We start from the raw sequence: 20,473 nt of genomic DNA on the forward strand, positions 1-20,473 counted from the left end.
CATCTATAAAAATTGGTCACCGTCTTTGTGGACAAATTGAATTTCCTTAGCCTTCTGAGGAAGTAGAGACATTGTTTTGCTTTCTTGATCATTGCATCAATGTGGAGGGATTATTGGTGATTCTCTCAACCATTTGTATCTCAGCAACATTGAGGCAGACAGGAGCATGCCCTCCACTCCGCTTCCTGAAGTCAAACACCAGTTCTTATTTTTGCTGATGTTAATGGAGAGATTGTTGTCTTTATGCCATGCCGCTAAGCACTCAATCTTTATTCTGTATTCTGTCTTGTCGTTGATTGAGATCCAACCTACATTGGTAGTGTCATGAGCAAACATGTAAATGGAGTTGGGGTGGAATTTGGCCATATGGTCATGAGTGCATAAGGTGTATAGTAGGGGGCTGAGTACGTAGACCTATGTTGTTGCCTGTTCCTACTGATTGAGTTCTATAAGCCAGGAAGTCAAGGATCCAATTACAGAGGATGGGGCTGAGACCTAGGCTTTGGGAGTTTATGGATGAATTTGTTTGAAATTATGATGTTGAAGGCAGAGCTGTAGTCAATAAGGATCACAAAGGAAGATGGGTTTGGTGGTTGGAGATCAATTATTTCAGCCACAGAACATTACTGCAGGAGTTCCCCAGGATATTGTGTATTTTCTTAGGCTGAACAAGCTTCAGTTATTTCACCAATGGCCTACCCTTTATTATTGGACAGAATTGTGGATGTTAGCTGATAATTACAACGTTCAGCATCATTCTTGATTGCTCAGATACTGAAGCAGTTCATATCTAAATGTAAAGAGAACATTCAGACTTGGGTTGATAAGTGTCAAGTAACATTTTTCACCAAATGCCAGCCTATGACCAGTTCCAACAAGAGGTTCAGAGGAGTTTTATTCATTTGATACCTTATATGGAAAAGCTGGACTTGTTGCTGCTTGAGTTTAGAAAAATGAGAGGTAATTTGATTCAAGCTTATCATATCCTGCATAGTTTTGACAAGGTGGACGTGGAAAGGATATTTCCTCTTGCAGATGAGTCCAGAACTACAGGACATTGTTTTAAACATAGGCATCACAATTTCAGATTAGAGATGAGAGAATTTGTTTTCCCTTTGAGAGTTGTGCGACTTTGAAACTCTAGTGGTGGAGTCAGGTTTTTGAATATTTTTAATACAGAGATTGATAGATTCTTCTTAGGCAGGGGAAACAAAATGTTTTCAGAAGTAGATGAGAATTCAGAATTTGGAAAAGCAATGATCTTGTTGAAGGACGAAGCAGGCTTGGAGGTCTTATTGGCGGCCTTCTCTTAATTTGCATGTTCATAAGCAGATTTCAGGCTGAGTGAGGATCTACAACATTTCTACATCCTGATAGGTTTTCACCATCTTGTTGATAAAGGTTCTTTCTTGGCTGCATAGATTTCTGTTTCATTGCATTGTTCTTTTCTTCTGCTGATGAATTAAATTTTATGTCTCCACCTTAACACTGCTGGTATTGTGATCCTGTGTGTGGGCAATCTGAAGCAGTGCATTTCCACTTGCGGTTTATGCGCTGTTCAGATAATATTGCAGCATCTGTGCTGTACAGCCTAATGCACATTCATGTGACCTGTGACTTTGAAGGAAATGTGCTGGATGCCCTTTTCACAAGTAAGCCCATATGACTGCAATGCTGGATGCCACATGCACTTTTAATTTGGCACTGATACATTTCTGATTCATTGACACATTCTCCAGATGGGACCAAAGCCTTGCAAAGAGCCTTATCACCTGAACATCGGCAAGACGTGCAATAACTTGACAGCAGATGGTTCAATGACAGCAGCCTTGATGAATTTAAAATTGGGTGAAATTGCTTCCGGTTGCCAGATGTTTTGCAAATGTTGTCCAATTTTTAAGACTGCATATGTCAGAGTACCCAAAGTTGCCACTACCAATGATGTGACATAATAAATGTTATATCCAGAAGTCCACGTCATCCAGAACTGGTTGAGAATGAGGTGTGATGCCCTTGAATTCACACAACCAATACAGAATCAAGTAATAAAATTAAAATGACAAACATACATAAAGTGAAACTTAATGCATGCTTCCAATATTTTTTTCTGTGCTGATGAAGTATTCAAATAAATGTCGTGACGGTGCATCCTCTGAGGATTCTGAGTCATCATCACAAGATGTGGTGCTCAAGGCTGAAATGGAGTTGGGGATAGGCTGTTTCATCTTCTCAGACTTACTGGGAGGATATGCTAGGAGAATATAAACAATCAGCTGATGGTTATGCACGATCTCTTTTATCAGCAGTGTTTCAGGAATTACTTTTACATGTCCATTTGTCATCATCAAATTGGAGGCATCCGTACTGGTAAAACTCCTGCCTCTCCACCTGCATAGGTTGAGTTCTGTTCCTGCCTGGCAATTTCTGCAGCATCTCCTCAAAGGCACTTAGAGTTCTCATACCGTGGGTGGCCTCCTCCAGTCATATTGTACTGCCTCCATTTATGAGCTCTTTTCTCCTGCAAACTGAATGATTACGTGCTATCTTAATGATTGAAAAACACTTTATGAGCATACATGCCTATGACAGTTTCTGAGTCCTCTCCATTAAATGTTTGACACCCACACCATCCTGCAACTGGTATAATATTAACAGCGTGTAATTCCTCCTACACATTAAATCTACAAGTTCCATCTGTTGCTGAAACCTGAAATCCAAGCTTCTGCCTGCACCCCTCTGTGCTTGCTTGTTCACACTGCTTGATACCCTTATGAGAGTCACTTTGCAATTACTACATGATGTCGCCTTGCCTTACACACTGCAGCAGATTGTTCATTCTCTTTCAGCAGTGGACACCAGCTCTTGAACTGCTATTTCTGCAAAGGTTGCTTTGGGCAGATGGGATGGAACAGGACCTCCCAACTTTCTCTACTGATTTCCTGTGAGCCTTTGCTGGTTTGTGGGATTGCACATTTTCTGTCATGAAACACCTTTGGGGGAAACGATTCTTCGGTGTGGTTTCACGGTTGTGAATGTGTGTCCAGGTGTTCTTTAAATATGGCACTATGCCTTCAAACTGTAATGGTAAATGTGACTATTTCTTGTCCACCTCAGCTGCATGATCTGCTGCACTCTTCCTACCTGCTTACCGAATTGGTTTCCACTGCATTAATCATGAATGGCCACCTTCTGACCCCGAGCAGAAATGTTGGTCACTTCTGATACCATTAGCAACAGCCTTGTCACTGGTGCAAGATCCTGTTCAATAAATTAAGAATTTGAAGAAAAGCTATATCTATCACATGCAGGAGTCAGGCAGAATTTAAATTATATTGTTACAAGTAAATTTTAAAAGTTGTTTTGGCTTGCATTTTAGTTTCTCACCATAGTAAGGATTTACTTCTGGTAATGAGCTTTATAATTTAATAAAGAATTAACATTTTTCAACATTTGCAAAATGTAATTATGTACAATTAATATATCCCCTGTGATATTTCTCAAGGTGCGCCAGAGGCTCCAGTTTGTATAGGTTACAGAAAAGTTAGTGTTGTCATTGGGACCAGTTTATAATGCTGGTCTGATTCTCTTAAACTGCAGAATTCTTTCTGCATATACTCCAAAATTCCAGCATCTTCCCTTCCCAATTTATCCAAACTCAATCTTCAACTTCAGTACAACAAAATCTTTTAACTCAGCCTGAGCAAGATCTGCATAAATACATGTAGACAGAAATAAACACTTATATACATAGATGTTTCAACAAAATAACTAGTTTTAGATGCAGAGATATCTTGGGAGATAGATGAAGTATTCCCTTTTAAGCTATGCAGCTGTATAGTCTCAATGTTGCTGGAAAGGCTACATACAAGTTAGCCTCTTTAAGTTACTGCATTTGCATGGCCACATCACCTGCTCCCGCCAAGAAAAAACATGTTAGATAGAAATGCAATCGTTATGAAAGCTGTGAAAAGAAATTTGACTCCACGTTGGGATAAATAATTATGTAAAATATGAGTAATTTTAGCTTAAGTACAGCCTTAAATTTATTTTCAATAATATTTGACTAACTATTGTATAGGGAGGACAATGGAATAGTGTTCTTATGGAACTACTGAAGCATTCTCTTTTATACTTTGTCAGCAATTGATTCTGCATCTGGATATAGAGTTAAACATTGTGGTAAATATGCAGGAAAAATGTGGAGTCTAACTGTATTTTGATTAAGTAATTTAAAGAATTTGCTCCATCAAATTGAACAATGCAAATCTAGATGTAAGCAGATCATTAGTAAAGGGACTGGAGATTTGAATTTATTTCAAGGAATTAGGAAAAATTGGAAGCGAAGGGTTCAGTTAATTAAGATGGAATTTTATTCTTTTCAATGCTTATGAGAATACAGTAATCATTTTATTGCTGTTTCTAGATTAATTCAGTGTAAACCTTCCAGCATTTCACCATGGTGGTTACCAGGACGGCCATTCACTGTTCTCTTTGTTTTGACTGCCACCTTACGTTGCTATTTTTGACGCATTGCAGTAGACTGTGAGAATGGAACCGCATATAAATTAAGTGGCATTTATATATGAGTTAATAATGTGTGAGTAAGAAGAGAATGTATTAAATTATACACAAAATTCAGGCTAGATTGTAGAATTCAGATTCATAGAACATTTCTGTAAATTTTGATTTGTATAATAGTTTGCATATTAGGTAATATAGCATTTGAGGTGAATATTCATTTCAACAATGCAACTAAGCACAATTATGTTGTCCTTGTAGATGTCAGGAGATGATGAGAAATTTCTTCACACAGGGAGTGGTATGCCTGTGAAATTCTCTGCCACATGAAGTGGTTGAGACCAAAGTGTTGAATGTTTTCAAGAAGGCTATTGATATAGTAATTAGGGCTGAAGGGATCAAAGGTTATGGGTGAAAGCAGAAACAGGGTATTAAGTTGGATGATCAGCCATGATTGTATTAAATGCTGGCAAGGCTAAATGGTCATCTCTTGCCCCTACTTTCTGTTTTCAGTTCTGAAGAAGGATTCACGAGACTTGAAATGTTAACTTGGCTTTCTCTCCCAGATGCTGCCAGGTATGCTGAGTTTCTCCAGCAATTTCTGTTTTTGTTTCCTATTTTCTATGCTATTTGGTCAGGAACATTTATTCATTAGTTCAATGATATACTACTTAAAATAGTATTTATGGCCTGAAGGGGATACATAATGTAGTGACTGAATAAGTCAAATTCTGTGTTTCTGTCAGGCTACAGCTCAGAGGCTGAGGAGTCTGGGATATATTGGCTGGGAAAGAAGAACTGGTAGGATGGGGAAGAGGATATTTAATCCAGGGGACATGTTAAATAGGCAACTCTGCTTCCCCGTTATCAACCTGTATATTAGCATTTTTGTGCGGGCCTCTATGATGACTGGTGAAATTAGAACTTAAGGGTCTCAGTGTGACCATGGTAGGCAGGTCTTCTAATGGTTCTGCCACTACTGGTAAAATTTCAGCAGGGCAGCAGGTTAGGCAGCAGGCATAGGAATCATGGACCTTTTTATGGACCTCAACCCCATCACCACAGGGGCATATGACCCAGCCACTGGTGTAGTGAGGGAGGTCGTCCACACTCTCCTTCATGTATTTCAATTTCTTTAAGCAGGAAATCATTTGCCAGTTTTCACTTACTTAGTAATATTGTGTAAAACCTAACTAAAGTGAAACATGAAATCAGGCACTATCAACGACCTGTACACAGCAACAAAGCATAATGAATGTAATTGATTCCAAACAAAAATGACTTTAAAGTTTGTTGATAATTATTTCTCTATAGAAGATGTTTTCCAGTTGATCAGATGGAAGCTTCATATCGGCTCGACTTCAGTAGACACAAAGTTAAAGCTCATGGCATATATAATGTTTGTCTGAAACTATAACTAGAATGGCATATAAAAGAACAAATAACAAATTATTTAAAGGAAAAGTATGCAAGCTCTGTTTTTTATATTGTGCTCTTCTTTCAGGTGGACATGCATTTTATGAAAAAGATTCCTGCGGGTGCAGAGGCTTCCAACATTTTAGTTGGTGAACTTGAATTTTTGGACCGATCAATAGTAGCATTTGTCCGTTTGTCTCCTGCTGTTGTTCTCTCAGGAGTTGCTGAAGTTCCCATTCCAACACGGTTAGTCTCTTCAATGCATAGTGCATGTGGTTCCCTGGAAACCTATGTATGGGAACAATTAAAAATAAAGGCAATTTAACTGACAGGTATAAGGATATAAACAAAGATGTTTCCAGCTGTGAAAATTCTGATAGTTTAGTAGGACAAGGCTGATCATTATTTCTAAACATTTTAAAGCCATCAACCTAGACTAATAATACATCTTTCAATTACCCCATTGAACTCTTGGAATTATTGGGCATACCTGCATGCTATCCATCAAGAGCTGTTCAATGCTTTTTGCTTTTCACTGGTGACATTTGAACCTGAACGGTTGGAATTGAGCCACTTGTGAATTCTGCTGAATAACTGAAGGATCTTTTTACTACCTGCACATGAGTCCATAGTGAGGAAAATATTGCATTTGTTGTTAGTAAATTGTAGTTTTAAATTCTGTCAAATATTTATCATTCTCCATTTTTATGTAGTTTCTTGCAATTAAGATAGAAATAGTGCTCTTGCATTTTTTTTTAAAAGAAGTATTTATGAGATGAGGATGTTGCTGGTTCAGCAGCACTTATTGCCTAGTTCTAATTGCCTAGCAAAAGGTAGTGGTGAATTGTCTTTCTTGAACTTGAGAGCATAGAGACACCCAGAGTCTTGTTAAGGAAGGAGCTCCAGGATTTTGACCCAGTTACAGTGAAGGACTGGTGATAAATTTCCAAGTCAGGATTGTATGTGGCTTGGAGAGGAATTTGCAAGTGTAGTTTTCCCTTGTATCTGCTGCTTTTGTCCTAGGTGTCAGAGGTCACTGGTTTGGAAGGTTCTGTTGGAAGAACCTTGCTGATGTATTGCACTGCATCTTGCAAGATAAGAGACTTAATTGAGCTATTTCAGAAACATTCATACTGCCAGATGAACTTTCGCATACAATGTTTTATGAACTGTGAAATTAAGGCCATGAAAATCTGTAAAAGGTGGAAGAGTTGGTTTAGTGGAGAGGGTCTTCATGACAAATAGAAGACAAAATTTATGTTGTTCAAGGATTGAAAGGTGGAGTTGAAAGCAGTTTAAAGGGGAGAATTTCTTTTCCTTAAATGAATAGTTGCAGAAACATTAAAAACAGGCAGAGAATCCAAATGTTCACAACACATTTGTGTTCACAACACCGTGGGCGGCACATTGGCACAGTGGTTAGCACTGCTGCCTCACAGCGCCAGACACCCGGGTTCAATTCCTGCCTCAGGCAACTGACTGTGTGGAGTTTGCACGTTCTCCCCGTGTCTGCGTGGGCTTTCTCCGGGTGCTTCGGTTTCCTCCCACAGTCCAAAGATGTGCAGGTCAGGTGAATTGGCCATGCTAAATTGCCCGTAGTGTTAGGTAAAGGATAAATGTAGGGGTATGGGTGGGTTGCGCTTCGATGGGTCGGTGTGGACTTGTTGGGCCGAAGGGCCTGTTTCCACACTGAAATGTAATTTAATTTAATCTAATCACACTAGTTTCCTCATCTTCATACTAAATGACCAACTTCATTTGAACAGAAGGAATTTTCTGTGCAAATGTCAAACTTTCTATGCCTATGTAGAACATTCAATGGCATTAACATCACTGAACCCCCCACTATCAAGGTTCTGGGGATTACCATTGACCAGAAACTAAACTGGACTAACCACACAAATACTGTGGCTGCAAGAGCAGGTCAGAGGCTAGGAATTCTGTTGCAAGTAATTTGCCTCGTCACACCTTCCACTTACCTGGATGAGTGTAGCTCCAACAACACTCAGTAATAGGGTGTAGGTTTGCTCGCTGAGCAAGGTTTGATATCCAGACGTTTCATTACCTGGCTAGGTAACATCATCAATGGCGACCTCCAAGTGAAGCGAAGCTGTTGTCTCCTGCTTTCTATTTATATCTTTCTCCTGGATGGGGTCCCCGGGATTTGTGGTGATGTCATTTCCTGTTCGTTTTTTGAGGGGTTGATAGATGGCATCTAGATCTATGTGTTTGTTTATGGCATTGTGGTTGGAGTGCCAGGCCTCTAGGAATTCTCTGGCATGTCTTTGCTTAGCCTGTCCCAGGATAGATGTGTTGTCCCAGTCGAAATGGTGGTTTTTTTCATCTGTTTGTAGGGCTTCGAGGGAGAGAGGGTCATGTCTTTTTGTGGCTAGCTGGTGCTCGTGTATCCTGGTGGCTAACTTTCTTCCTGTTTGTCATAAGTAGTGTTTATGGCAGTCCTTGCATGGAATTTTGTAGATGACGTTGGTTTTGTCCATGGATTGTACTGGGTCTTTTAAGTTTGTTAGTTTTTGTTTGAGAGTGTTGGTGGGTTTGTGTGCTACTAGGATTCCGAGGGGTCTTAGTAGTCTGGCTGCCATTTCTGAAACTTCTTTGATATATGGTAAGGTGGTTATGGTTTCTGGCTGTGTTTGGTCTGCTTGTCGTGGTTTGTTATTGAGGCATCTGCGCACTGTATCTTTTGAGTATCCGTTCTTCTTGAATACGTTGTATAGGTGGTTCTCCTCTGTTTTCCGAAGTTCGTATGTGCTGCAGTGTGTGGTGGTTCGTTGGAATAGTGTTCTGATACAGCTTTGTTTGTGTGTGTTGGGATGGTTGCTGGTGTAGTTAAGTATTTGGTCAGTGTTTGTCGGTTTTCTGTATACGCAGGTTTGTAGTTCTCCGTTGTCCTTTCTTTCGACTGTGACGTCCAGGAATGCGCGTTTGTTGTCGGTTTCTTCCTCCTTGGTGAACTTTATGCCTGTGAGGGTGTTGTTGATGATGTTAAATGTCTCTTCTATCTTGTTTTGTTTTGTGATGACAAAGGTGTCATCTACATAGTGGACCCAGATTTTTGGTTTGATGGTTGGTAGGGCTGTTTGTTCTAGTCTTTGCATTACTGCTTCTGCTATGAATCCTGATAGCGGAGATCCCATGGGTGTGCCGTTGGTTTGTTTGTAGACTATGTTGTTGAAAGTAAAGTGGGTGGTGAGGCACAGGTCCACAAGCTTCATGATGTTTTCGTTGGTAATGTGATTGTTGGTGGTTGGTGTGTGTGTGATGGTCTCTTCTAAAAGTGTGGTAAGTGTCTCCTTTGCCAGGTTGATGTTGGTGGAGGTGAACAGTGCTGTTATGTCGAATGAGATCATTGTTTCTCTTCCTCTATTTTGGTGTTTTTGATGATTTTTAGGAATTCCTGGGTGGAGTGGTGTGACTCTTCTACTAGGTATTTCAGTCTTGCATGTAGTTCTTTGGCCAGTCTGTAAGTTGGTGTTCCGGGTAGTGAGACTACGGGTCTGAGGTGGGCTCCTGGTTTATGGATTTTTGGTAGTCCGTAGAATCGTGGGGTGTTGGTCCTGTCGGATTTCATTTTCTGGAATTCTGTCTTGTTTAATTGTCCGGAATTGTGTAATTTTCTTAGGAGACATGTAATTTTGTTTCCAAGTTGTGGGGTCGTGTCTAGCGCCACCTGTTGGTAGGTGTTGGTGTCTGCGAGTAACCACAACACCATAAACAAACACATAGATCTAGATGCCATCTATCAACCACTCAAAAAACAAATAGGAAATGACATCACCACAAACCCCAGGAACTCCATCCAGGAGAAAGATATAAATAGAAAGCAGGAGATAACAGCTTCGCTTCACTTGGAGGTCACCACTAATGATGTTACCTAGCCAGGTAATGAAACGTCTGGATATCAAACCTACAGCTCAGCGAGCAAACCTACACCCTAAACCTCAACCTGAGCTACAAACCTTCACAAACCTTGCATACTCAGTAATCTTGATACCATCCAGGATGAAGCAGCCTGCTTGATTGGTACCCCAACCACCACCATCAACACTCCTTCCCATCATCTCTGACACACATTGGAAACAATGCATTCCATCTATCAGACGTACTGCAGTAGCTCACCAAGGCTTCTTTGGCCACGCTCTTCAAGCCAGCAACCTTTATCACCAAGAAGGGCCAGGTTGTAGATAGCTGTGAAAACTACTACCTACAAGTTCTCCACCAAGCCACTGACCATTCAGACTTGGAGCTACATCACTGTCCCTAAACTGTCACTTGTTCAAAATCCTGGAACTTTCTACAATCCAATGACTACAGTAGTTCAGGAAGGCACCTCCCCATTACCTTCTCAAGGCAATTAAGATGGGAAATAAAACTAACCAGCAATGCACATGTGAATGAATTAAAATAAAAGAGGAATCAAGTGGAGGTGGACTCTTTATACATACAATTCAGAAACAGAGAAAAGTGTTAAGACTTTATTGGGAGTTATTTTCACCACACCATGTCCTCCCACAACCTCACCCCAGACAGGAGAATCAATACAGAGATCATGCAGGCATTTAATAAAAGCAGAGTTGGAGGCTTCACCATTCATTGAGATTTGTATAAGCAGACTAGCATATGGCAGAAAGATAATACGTTTTTTCTAGTGTGTCTAGGATAGTTTTCTGCAACAATAGGACCAACAGGGGAGGCAACATTAGATTTAATGGGTTATATACCACATTTATTTAGTAGCCTAGTTCAGTATGAACTGTTATCTAATTGATAACATACAATCCCTACAGTGTAGAAAGAGCCCATTTGGCCCATCATGTTTATATTGATACTGTGAATAGCATTGCACCCCACTACATCCCTATAGCCCTTTATCACATCTAAACCCATCTAACTTGCATATTCACCTTACCTGCACATCTTTGGATTGTGGGAGGAAAGCAGACCAAAGTCACACAGACATGGTGAGAATTCCACACAGGGGCCCGAGGCTGGAATTGAGCCAGGATACTGGTGCTGTGAGGCAGTAGTGCTAACTACTTTGCCACCAAAATAATTGAGTTCAGTGTTGTGTTTGAAAGTGAGAAACGTGAAATGACTTCTGTGGGTAGAATGCTATAAAGGTGCCAGGTGTCTTGGCTGGTGGCTGGACAGGTGTGAGACCTCTATGATGCCTCTTTTTCTAAAGGCTACCTGTAGTTTGTGCCATTCAGGCAATAAGCAGACTAGCATCAAATGCCATCTTACAGGTGTCTTGCTGGCATAATGGGCATAATGGTCAGTCGTGGGCTTTTCAATCACAGATTTAATTGGGATGGTCGCAGGGTGGCCCATATACCACACTCCTGCCTGATTAAGTGCCCTCCACAATTAAATTAGACTCAGGAGAGGCGATAATATTCCACAAGATTCTAAATTTAAGAGAGGCTCCCTTCAATAAAATGAGACAGAATCATTTCACCCTATATTTGTAAAATGACAGAAGAGAACAAAAAATAATTTAATTGATACAAAATTGGTTTATCCCCCAAGTGATGAAAATTGTACTTGTCAGAAAAAACTGGGAGAAAAATTATGTAAGTGAAAAAATAAAGTAGAAGAGAAAATATGAAGACTGTGAAAGATTCAAAGAACTGTAAAATCCTCAAAACAGCTATACAAAGGAAATATGCAAAGAAACTTGCAAAGGATCTCAAAATCAATACAGAACTTTTTTTGTAACTGCATTAGGAAAAAGTGCATTGAAAACAGATACCATTAGTATTGTTAACAAAAATAAAGAAATGCCAGACATGTTGAGTGATTGCTTTGTGTACAGTAGAGGAAGAGATTATGTCAGAATTTCCAAGTAAACTAATATAATATCAGGGATAGCAACTCATTCAAATTAACCTAAGAAAAGTGACAGTAATCAAGGAGATAACCAACAGCAAAGAATGAGAAATTCAGGGAACTAGATGGCTTCCATTTGTGAGTTTTGAAGAAAGTAGCCAAGAATTTTATAAATGGTACATTTGTAATAGTCTATGAAAGTTCTCTCAATTTGGATTCTGTTTCTTTAGGTTAGAAAACTGCACACGGTGGCTCAGTGGTTAGCACTGCTGCCTTACAGTGCCAGGGACCTGGGTTCAATTCCTGCTTCAGGTAACTGTGTGGAGTTTGCACATTCTCCCTGTGTCTACGTGGGTTTCCTCAGGTGCTTCAGTTTCCTCCCACAGTCCAAAGATGTGCAGGTCAGGTGAATTGGCCATGTTAAATTGCCCATAGGGTTAGGTGCATTAGTCAGGGGGAAATAAAGGGTAGGGGAATGGGTGTGGGTGGGTTACTCTTTGGAGGGTTCGGTATGGACTTGTTGGGCCGAAGGGCCTGTTTCCATACTGTAGGGAATCTAATCTCCAAACTGCACATATCACTCCAAAATTGAAGAAAGACCAGAGAGGAAATCCACAGAGTTTAAAAAAACACACAGTTAGCCTAACATTTGTTGTTTGAAAATTATTGTAGTGTATTATTATGGATAGACAACAATACTGAAGACATGTGCTCCTCACCAATGAGTTCCAAAATAGCTACAACGTTGGCATCTACCTGACAATGTAGAAAAGTACCAAGGCTTTTCCTGCACATAAAAAGCAGAACAAGTCCTACCTGGCCAAATACCATCTATCAGTCTACAATCAGTCATTAAGAAAGTAATGAAAGGTATCATCGACATTGCTGTCAAATTACACCTACTTCAAAATAACCTTCTCATTGATGCTTAGTTTGGATTCTGTCAGGGAAACACAGCTGCTGATGTTATTATAGCCTTGGTTCAAATTTGGCCAAAAGCTGAATTCCGACATGAGGTGAGATTGACTACCCTTGACTGAGTGTGGTTTCAATAACACAGAGTTAAACTGGAGTATATGGGAATTGGGGGAAAGGTTTCTGATTCTTGCAGTCATACCTAGCATAGACGAAGATGGTTGTGATTCATGGAGGTCAGTCATCTCAGCTCTCGTACATTTCTGCAGGAGTTCTTCAAGGTAGTTACCCAATAATCTTCGGCTGCTTCATTAATGATCTTTCCTCCAGCACAAGATCAGAAGTCATAGAATCATACAGTCATACAACATGGAAACAGACACTTCAGTCCAAACAGTTCATGCTGAACATAATCCCCAAACTAAATGAGTCCCACCTGCCTGCTCCTGATCCATATCGCTCCAAATATTTCCTATTCATGTACCAATCCAAATGTCTTTTAAACATTGTAATTGTACCACATCCACCACTCCCTCAGGAATTTCATTCCACATACAAACCACCTTCTGTGTAAAATCTTTGGCGAATGTTTGCACAACCTTTATCAGTATCTGCGACTCCTTGGATACTGACGCAGTCCATGTGCAAATGCAGCAAGACATTGGCAATATCTGATTTAAGCTGACAAGTGATAAGTAAGATTTTTGCCACACTTGTTCTCCAACAAAGAGAAACTGACAATTGCCTCTTGATAATAAATAGTACTACCATCAGTAAATAACCCACAATGAACAGTTCAGTCAACCAGAAACTGAACGCACTAACCATATAAATATCGTGGCTACAAGAACAGGTCAGAGGTTAGTAGTCCTGCAGACAGTACATCATTGCTTGATAACTGCACCCCCTGCCCCCGCCAATCCCCTCCACCCCCAAAAATCTATTGACCATCCACAAGGCACAAGTCAGGAGAATGATGGAATACTCCTCACTATGTCAATAAATACATGTCCAACAACACTCAAGGAGCATGATATGATCAGGACAAAGCAATCAGCTTGATTGGCACTATTTCCATGAACAATCACTCTCTTCACCAGTGACACTCAGTAGCATTGTTGTGTACCATTTGCAACGTACTCTCTTGATGGGTTCTCAGATAGCACCTTTCAAACATACAACCGTCTAGAAGGATAATATCAGCAGGTGCATGGGAGCTCCATTATATCATCCAAGCCACTTACCAATTTGACTCAGAAATATAATGCCATACTGCCATTGTCACTGAGTCAACATCTGGAAACTCCCTACAGCACATGGACAGCAGCAGTTCAAGATGGCATCTGATCACCAACTTTGAACATCCAGTGCCTGACTGGAAGGATCACATGGCATGATTGTTAGCTTTAAAACATTTTTAATAAATAAACAAAAGCAACATTGGCTAAGCATAAGCTCAGTCATACATTTATGCCCATATCTACAGAATTGTTTTCTATTAACTTCTACAATAACTTAAAATTATCTTCTAAGATGTTATTTCGCTATATTCCTTTTGTGGGCACTTCAGTCTCCTGGAACTAGTACAAAGTGAGTTTTCAATTACAAGGGTTTGCTTCCTTTACTTTAGTAGCTAGGTCAGCTTAAACCCAGAACTGACTTTCACAGTGAGGGTCAACCTGGAAATTCTTTTTCAAGTCAAAGCCAGATGAATCTTCTTGTTCAAATCCTCATTAAATTTAAAAGAAAATTCCCATTATCGTTCTGCATAGTACACTATAGGTGCTTGATAGCTTTATCTCTTTATGCTGTCTCACTTTCAGATTCTTGTAGTCTGACCAAGCCAATGTAGTTTATTGATATTTTAGGTAAATCTGCAGCTACAGTGGCTTGTTATAGAAACTTTCCTTTTCAAAAGTCATCTCTATGGCACCATGAATAACATCTGCCTTTTATCCTCTAGTCCCTCAGCCCCCCCAAATCTATTTTACCTTAGAATTAACTGGACAGTTTAAAATGCAGCCATTTATTAAATCTGGCAATCCTATTGAGACTTGGGGACTAACAATGTCTGCATCTGTCAAAACGGATGCTATTGTTATCATCTACAGGTGTTAGCATCTTGTTCCCACCCCAATAAAACAATGTGGAACCGACGTTTGCTTTTAAGAAGCATGCACCCAAGTTTTTTTGTTGGGCAGAATGCAAAATAGGTCACATAACCCCCTTCATTTTTTGATTTTACTCTAAATTATAAAGGCGGTCCTAAAATATAATCACTTTATAAACATCTTATTTGTACAATGATCAGATGTCTTGGTTTTCATCCATCCGCTTTTTCAGGAATAGCTACATTATAGACCAGAGTTCAAATTTTTTTTCATTTTAGCACTATCTATGAGACATTCTTGAGGGCTACCTTTTCATTTCCAGAGCTATTTTCTTTTTCATTCTAGCCAACTCTTTATTAGATGAAGCAGTCACATAGTCACATTACCTTCTGAATTTAGAATAATTTATTTGAGGATTTTTTTATCGAATCCCAACAGTGTGGAATAGAACAAATATCAACAATTGTATACTTGGAATGTATAAATAACATGTTTTTGTTAATTTATGATTTTTAAAAAATCTCTCCCACTTGTTCAAAATGAGACTAAGAAAGAACCTGAACTAACACAGCTTGATATTTAATGATTCACATTTAATTATTGAAGAATTAGCTCAGGAATTTCCAAGTGAAAATCTAACAGAGATTTGAGAGAATTCCTAGCAATTTCTCAGGTGAAATATCAAATGAATATTATTCTTTAAGCTTCATGCAGCCACATGTCCATTGTAATCAGACCCTCTCCCCCAGCACACACAATATCTGCTTTGTTTTCGAGCAGCCAGTTGACCTTTTGCAAAAATACCACCAACAATCAGAAGTTCACTTAGTACTGGAAAAGCTTGCTTTTCTTGAACTGCTTGACACTATTAAAATTTTGTTCAGTTAGGTCTTCCAAGGTGATGAATGACTTTGGTTAGCTTTCAGTTTGAGCTCCTTATGCAACATACTTGAAGGGACCATCAAAGTAAGTCCTCCAGCTTGCCCTATCTGACATTCCAACTCTGCCCCCTCCCCCCCATCACTGCTGCCTTCCCAACCACAGATTCTGACCCTTGAGAAGCAGCAAGCGTAGGAGAGAGAGAACTTGTGATTGGGCATGCTAGATCAACCTACGTTGGAGAAATGTAGTCTGTGATTGCAGGAGCATCTCCTCACAGGTTCACCCATGTTTCTTTCCTTGACTGGTCTACCCTGTGATTGACTTTTCATGGACAATTTGGAAGCTTTCCAGCTTGAATTTATACCCTCCCCATCTATTTTGAGTGCTACATTGATCTATCTGTTATATTCTACAATGCCCTCACTGCTTCCCCAAAGATGGGCCAGTGCATATTTTAATATGTCTAACCATGCCACCTTTTGTGTTCATTGTGTACTTTGTCCAGGTGCTGCATGATGAACATTCACTTTTTCAAAACATTCCCCTCCTCTGTTCACATTCTCATCCCCAAAAGCTTTTTTGATATTAGAGGTTTCAATGTTGGGACCTCAACCTTTTACAGTTAGTTTGAATGACTTGAAAGAAGAGACTGAAACTTTAGTTGCTAAAATTACCGACGGCACCAAGGTAGGCAGGGAATAAATTGTGAGGAGAGCATAAGGATGCTACAAAAGGATATAAATAGTTTAAATCATTGGGCAAAGAGCTTGTAAATGGAGTATAATGTGGGAAAATGTAGAATTGTTGGATTTGGCAAGAAAAGTAAATAAGCATATTGTGTAGATGGTGAGCGATTCCAAAGATCTGAGATGCAAAGAGATCTGGATGTCTTAATACCCGAAACACAAAAGTGAGGTCTGCAGAAATATCATAAAATGTTATAATTTATTGCATGGGGAATTGAATACAAAAGCATGGAGGTACTTGTTCAGTGAAGCCACATCTGGAGTGCCATGTACAGTATTGGTCTTCTTATTTAAGGAAGTACTATACCTGGAATGAGTGGGTTGTCTTATGAGCAGAGCTTCGATAAACCAGTCTAGGCAGGAGTTTAGAAGATCAGAGGCAACTTGATTGAAACATATAATATTCTGAGGAATCTTGACATGGTGCATGTAGAGAGGACATTTTCTCTTGAGGGAAAATTGAGAACCAGGCTCACTGTTTCAAACTAAAGGCTTTAATACTGAGTTGAGGAGTAACTTTTCTTCTGAGGCTTTGGAACTGTCTTCCACAAATGTTAGGGAAACAGTGCTTTTGAATATTTTTAAGGCAGAGGTAGGTAGATTCTTGATTACCAAAGGGATGAAATATTATCTGGGATATGCAGCAATATAGAGTTCAGGTGAGAAGCAGATCATTCATGATCTTATTGAATGGTGGAGCAGGCCCAAAAGATTGAGTGGCTTACCCCTAATTTCTATTCATCTGTTGTATGTTCATGGAGCGGAATGTAGATCATCATTTACTGGTGACAGTTCTGAAGGCTAGAGTAGGAAAGAGGACAAAACAGGTTTTAATGCTGTGACTGAATTTACATGAGCTTAAGAATAAAAAAAAGATTATTTATAGATAGCATTTGATGACAGAACACCAGAAGAGCTCTGGCAAGTCATAAAACTTGGCCTCCTGAATTTTGCAAAGTCACGACAGGAATTGTGGAGCCTGTAAGACAGAAAGGATTGATATCAGATCAGATTTTCTCCATGATGGAAGAGCAGAGACAGATGAAAGGTAAAAAGGATGTGGATTATTATAAATGTTAAAGACAGTGATTCAGAGACAGATGTGAATGGATAAATAGAAATAATTAAATAGCAGTAGTAGACGTATTTAGTACCAGGTGTTCAAATAACTAATTTAGGTAAAACTTTGACACACGTGGTGGTTAAAAAAAAATGAAACTCCCTTTTTCAAATGGCAATTGAAGCTAAATTAATTGTAAATTTTAATATAGGTTGACAATTTTTTTAAATCGAAAGGTGCCATGGCATACAGGTAAAGGCTTTCTATGAAATTTGGTCACAGATATGCTAGGATCTCACTGATTCAAGGGATTAAATGGTTTAGTCCTAGTCCCAGATTGCTTGTTAATTATACTTTTTCTTGCCCAAATGCTAATAGAACATAGAATGATACAGCACGTTACAGGCCCTTCGGCCCTCAATGTTGTGCTGACTTGTGAAACTAATCTGATGCTTATCTAATCTGCACCGTTCCATTATTATCCATATGTATGTCCAATGCCTATTTGAATGCCCTTAACATTGGCAAGTCTACTACTGTTGCAAGCAGGCTGTTTCTCGCCCCTACTTTACTCTCTGAGTAAAGAAACTACCCCTGATATCTGTCCTAAACCTATTACCCCTCAATTTAAAGCTATGTCCCCTCATGTTAGCCTTCACCATCCGAGGACGAAGGCTCTCACTGTCCACCCTATTTAACCTTCTGATTATCTTACATGTCTTGATTAAGTCACCTCTCAGCCTTCTTCTCTCCAATGAAAACAGCCTTAGTTCCTGCAGCCTTTTCTCGTAAGACCTTCCTTCCATATCAGGCAACATTCTAGTAAATTGCCTCTGAACTCTTTCCAAAGATTCTACATCCTTCCTATGTTGACCAGAACTGTATGCAATACTCCAAGTGCAGCCTTACCAGTGTCTTGTACAGCTGAAGCATCATCTCGTAGCTCCGAAACTCAATCCCCCTACCAATAAATGCCAACACACCATATGCCTTCTGAACAATCCTATCAACCTGGATGGCAACTTTCTGGGATTTATGCACCTGCACACTGAGATCTCTCTTTGTTCATCTACACTACCAACAATTTTACCATTAGCCCAGTACTCTGCATTCCTGTTACTTCTTCTGAAGTGAACTACCTCACACTTTTCTGCATTAAATTCTATTTGCCACTTCTCAGCCCAACTCTGCATTTTATCTATGTCTCTCTGTAACCCATAACATCCTTCGGCACTATTCACAACTCTGCCTGTCTTAGTGTCATCTGCAAATTTACTAACCCATCTTTCTACGCCCTCATCCAGGTCATTTATAAAAATGACAAACAGCAGTGGACCCAAAACGGATCCTTGCAACACACCACCGGTAACTGGGCTCCAAAATTTCAAGTTCATCTCAAAGTTTCGTTCAAAATACCTTTCAAATATTTATTAATAATTGATGCTGCAAGGCCTATCTTTCTTCTTCATGCTGCTTCTTTTCATTTCTGAACATTTCCCATCAACCATCACCCTCTGTCTTCTTTCAGCTAGCCAATGTCTGATCCGAGCAGCTTAATCACCGTCAATCCCGAAACTCCCTATTTTGTGCAATGGCCTTCCTGTGGAACCTTATGAAATGCCTTAGCAAAACTATGGGGTTTTGGATTCAATTTTGTAGTCATTAGAAATCCAAACTTGTGTGGAATTCTATAAGAAGAATCTTGGATTTTTGTGAAAAGATCAAGTACCTGAGCATCCTTTTGATAAGGCATGAAGTGACATATGTATGCTGCTCTTGGCTGACTTGCTTTCTCAGAACCAACAGTAGCTACTTGTGACCGATATGGATTCCATTACTGATATTGGTGCACTCAGCTGTGTCTCTCCATGTACCTGCACATACAAACTATACTTCTCCTGGTGTCATATAGCCCAACTAGCTGATGTGATACTAAGATATTAATATTGAACAATACAGGTCTTGCCAATGACCGTATTGTTCAGAAATGAAAAGAAGTAGCATGAAGAAGAAAGATAGGCCTTGCAACATCAATTATTAATAAATATTTGAAAGGTATTTTCAATGAAACTTTGAGATGAACTTGAAATTTATTACTCTAAAATTTATCAAACCAGTCAGTCAATAAAAATTTCAATAGAGCCAACATAGTGGAGTATTGGCCTTAACTAAGCATTTCAGACAGGATGTAACTTGGCCAGTTATACATCAAAAACATATGGTGGTAATAAGTGTGAGTAATGGTCCAGATCGGTTTTGACAACCACCATGCTCAATAATGTTTTCATTCTTCTTTCAGTTCTGTTTCCAATGCTCAAGTCCTCTCCACTTATTGAACGTCAGGAGTGTTTGACCGAAATCTTCCTTATATGTTCTTTTCCATGCTCAACTAGCTGAACTTTCCCAAGATCACTTAATTTATACTTTTTTCAGGTGGGGATATCTGATTAAAATTATTAAAATTTACTTTACTAACAAGTATTGAGGTCATTGTCTAAACTTTGGTTTGAAAACTCTGCCTTTAATGTAATTTGTCTGACATTACCTTGTGAACCTTTGCCCGTACATATTGGCCATTTTAATCACTCTTACCTTGTCTTTTCCTTATCACAACTCAAGCTGTTCCTTTCAAAGGTGATCTATCTTCCCAATAGCATCTCTGGCACCAAACAAACTCTCAATGGTTTCATTCATTCCACTTTTAATTATTAATATCCGAGACTGTTTGCAAGATATGCTAACAAGCTATTCATAATGACTTTTCAGTGCAGCTACTCTTATTTCCTTTCAGGCTGTTAAACCACTGTGTTGTCTCACCACAGCAACATTTAATTTATTCCCGCACACTAATGAACCTGGACTTCAGCGAGCATCCTTATTAAGTGAGGGTAAAGGAAAGGTTTAACACAGCCATGTCACATTGTTGTCTTTTCATAATTTGATATGATCGTGGCTGTTTGAATAAAGTAAGTGATCCA

At 39.4% G+C, this 20,473-nt stretch overlaps 1 protein-coding gene across 3 annotated transcripts in view; it reads left to right on the forward strand.

Moving 5' to 3' along the window:
* LOC122551630 (sodium-driven chloride bicarbonate exchanger-like) overlaps positions 1–20,473 on the forward strand; it is a 285,117-nt gene that overhangs the window by 140,532 nt on the left and 124,112 nt on the right. For all 3 annotated transcript variants that reach the window (XM_043693862.2, XM_043693863.2, XM_043693861.2), the window contains one exon: positions 6,023–6,180. In XM_043693862.2, coding sequence (XP_043549797.2) covers positions 6,023–6,180 — 158 coding nt within the window. The remainder of the gene's footprint in view (positions 1–6,022; positions 6,181–20,473) is intronic.

Source organism: Chiloscyllium plagiosum, unplaced genomic scaffold (assembly GCF_037043375.1).
Source record: "Chiloscyllium plagiosum isolate Xiang-an unplaced genomic scaffold, Cpla_swu_hap1 HiC_scaffold_7, whole genome shotgun sequence".
Lineage (NCBI taxonomy): Eukaryota > Metazoa > Chordata > Chondrichthyes > Orectolobiformes > Hemiscylliidae > Chiloscyllium > Chiloscyllium plagiosum.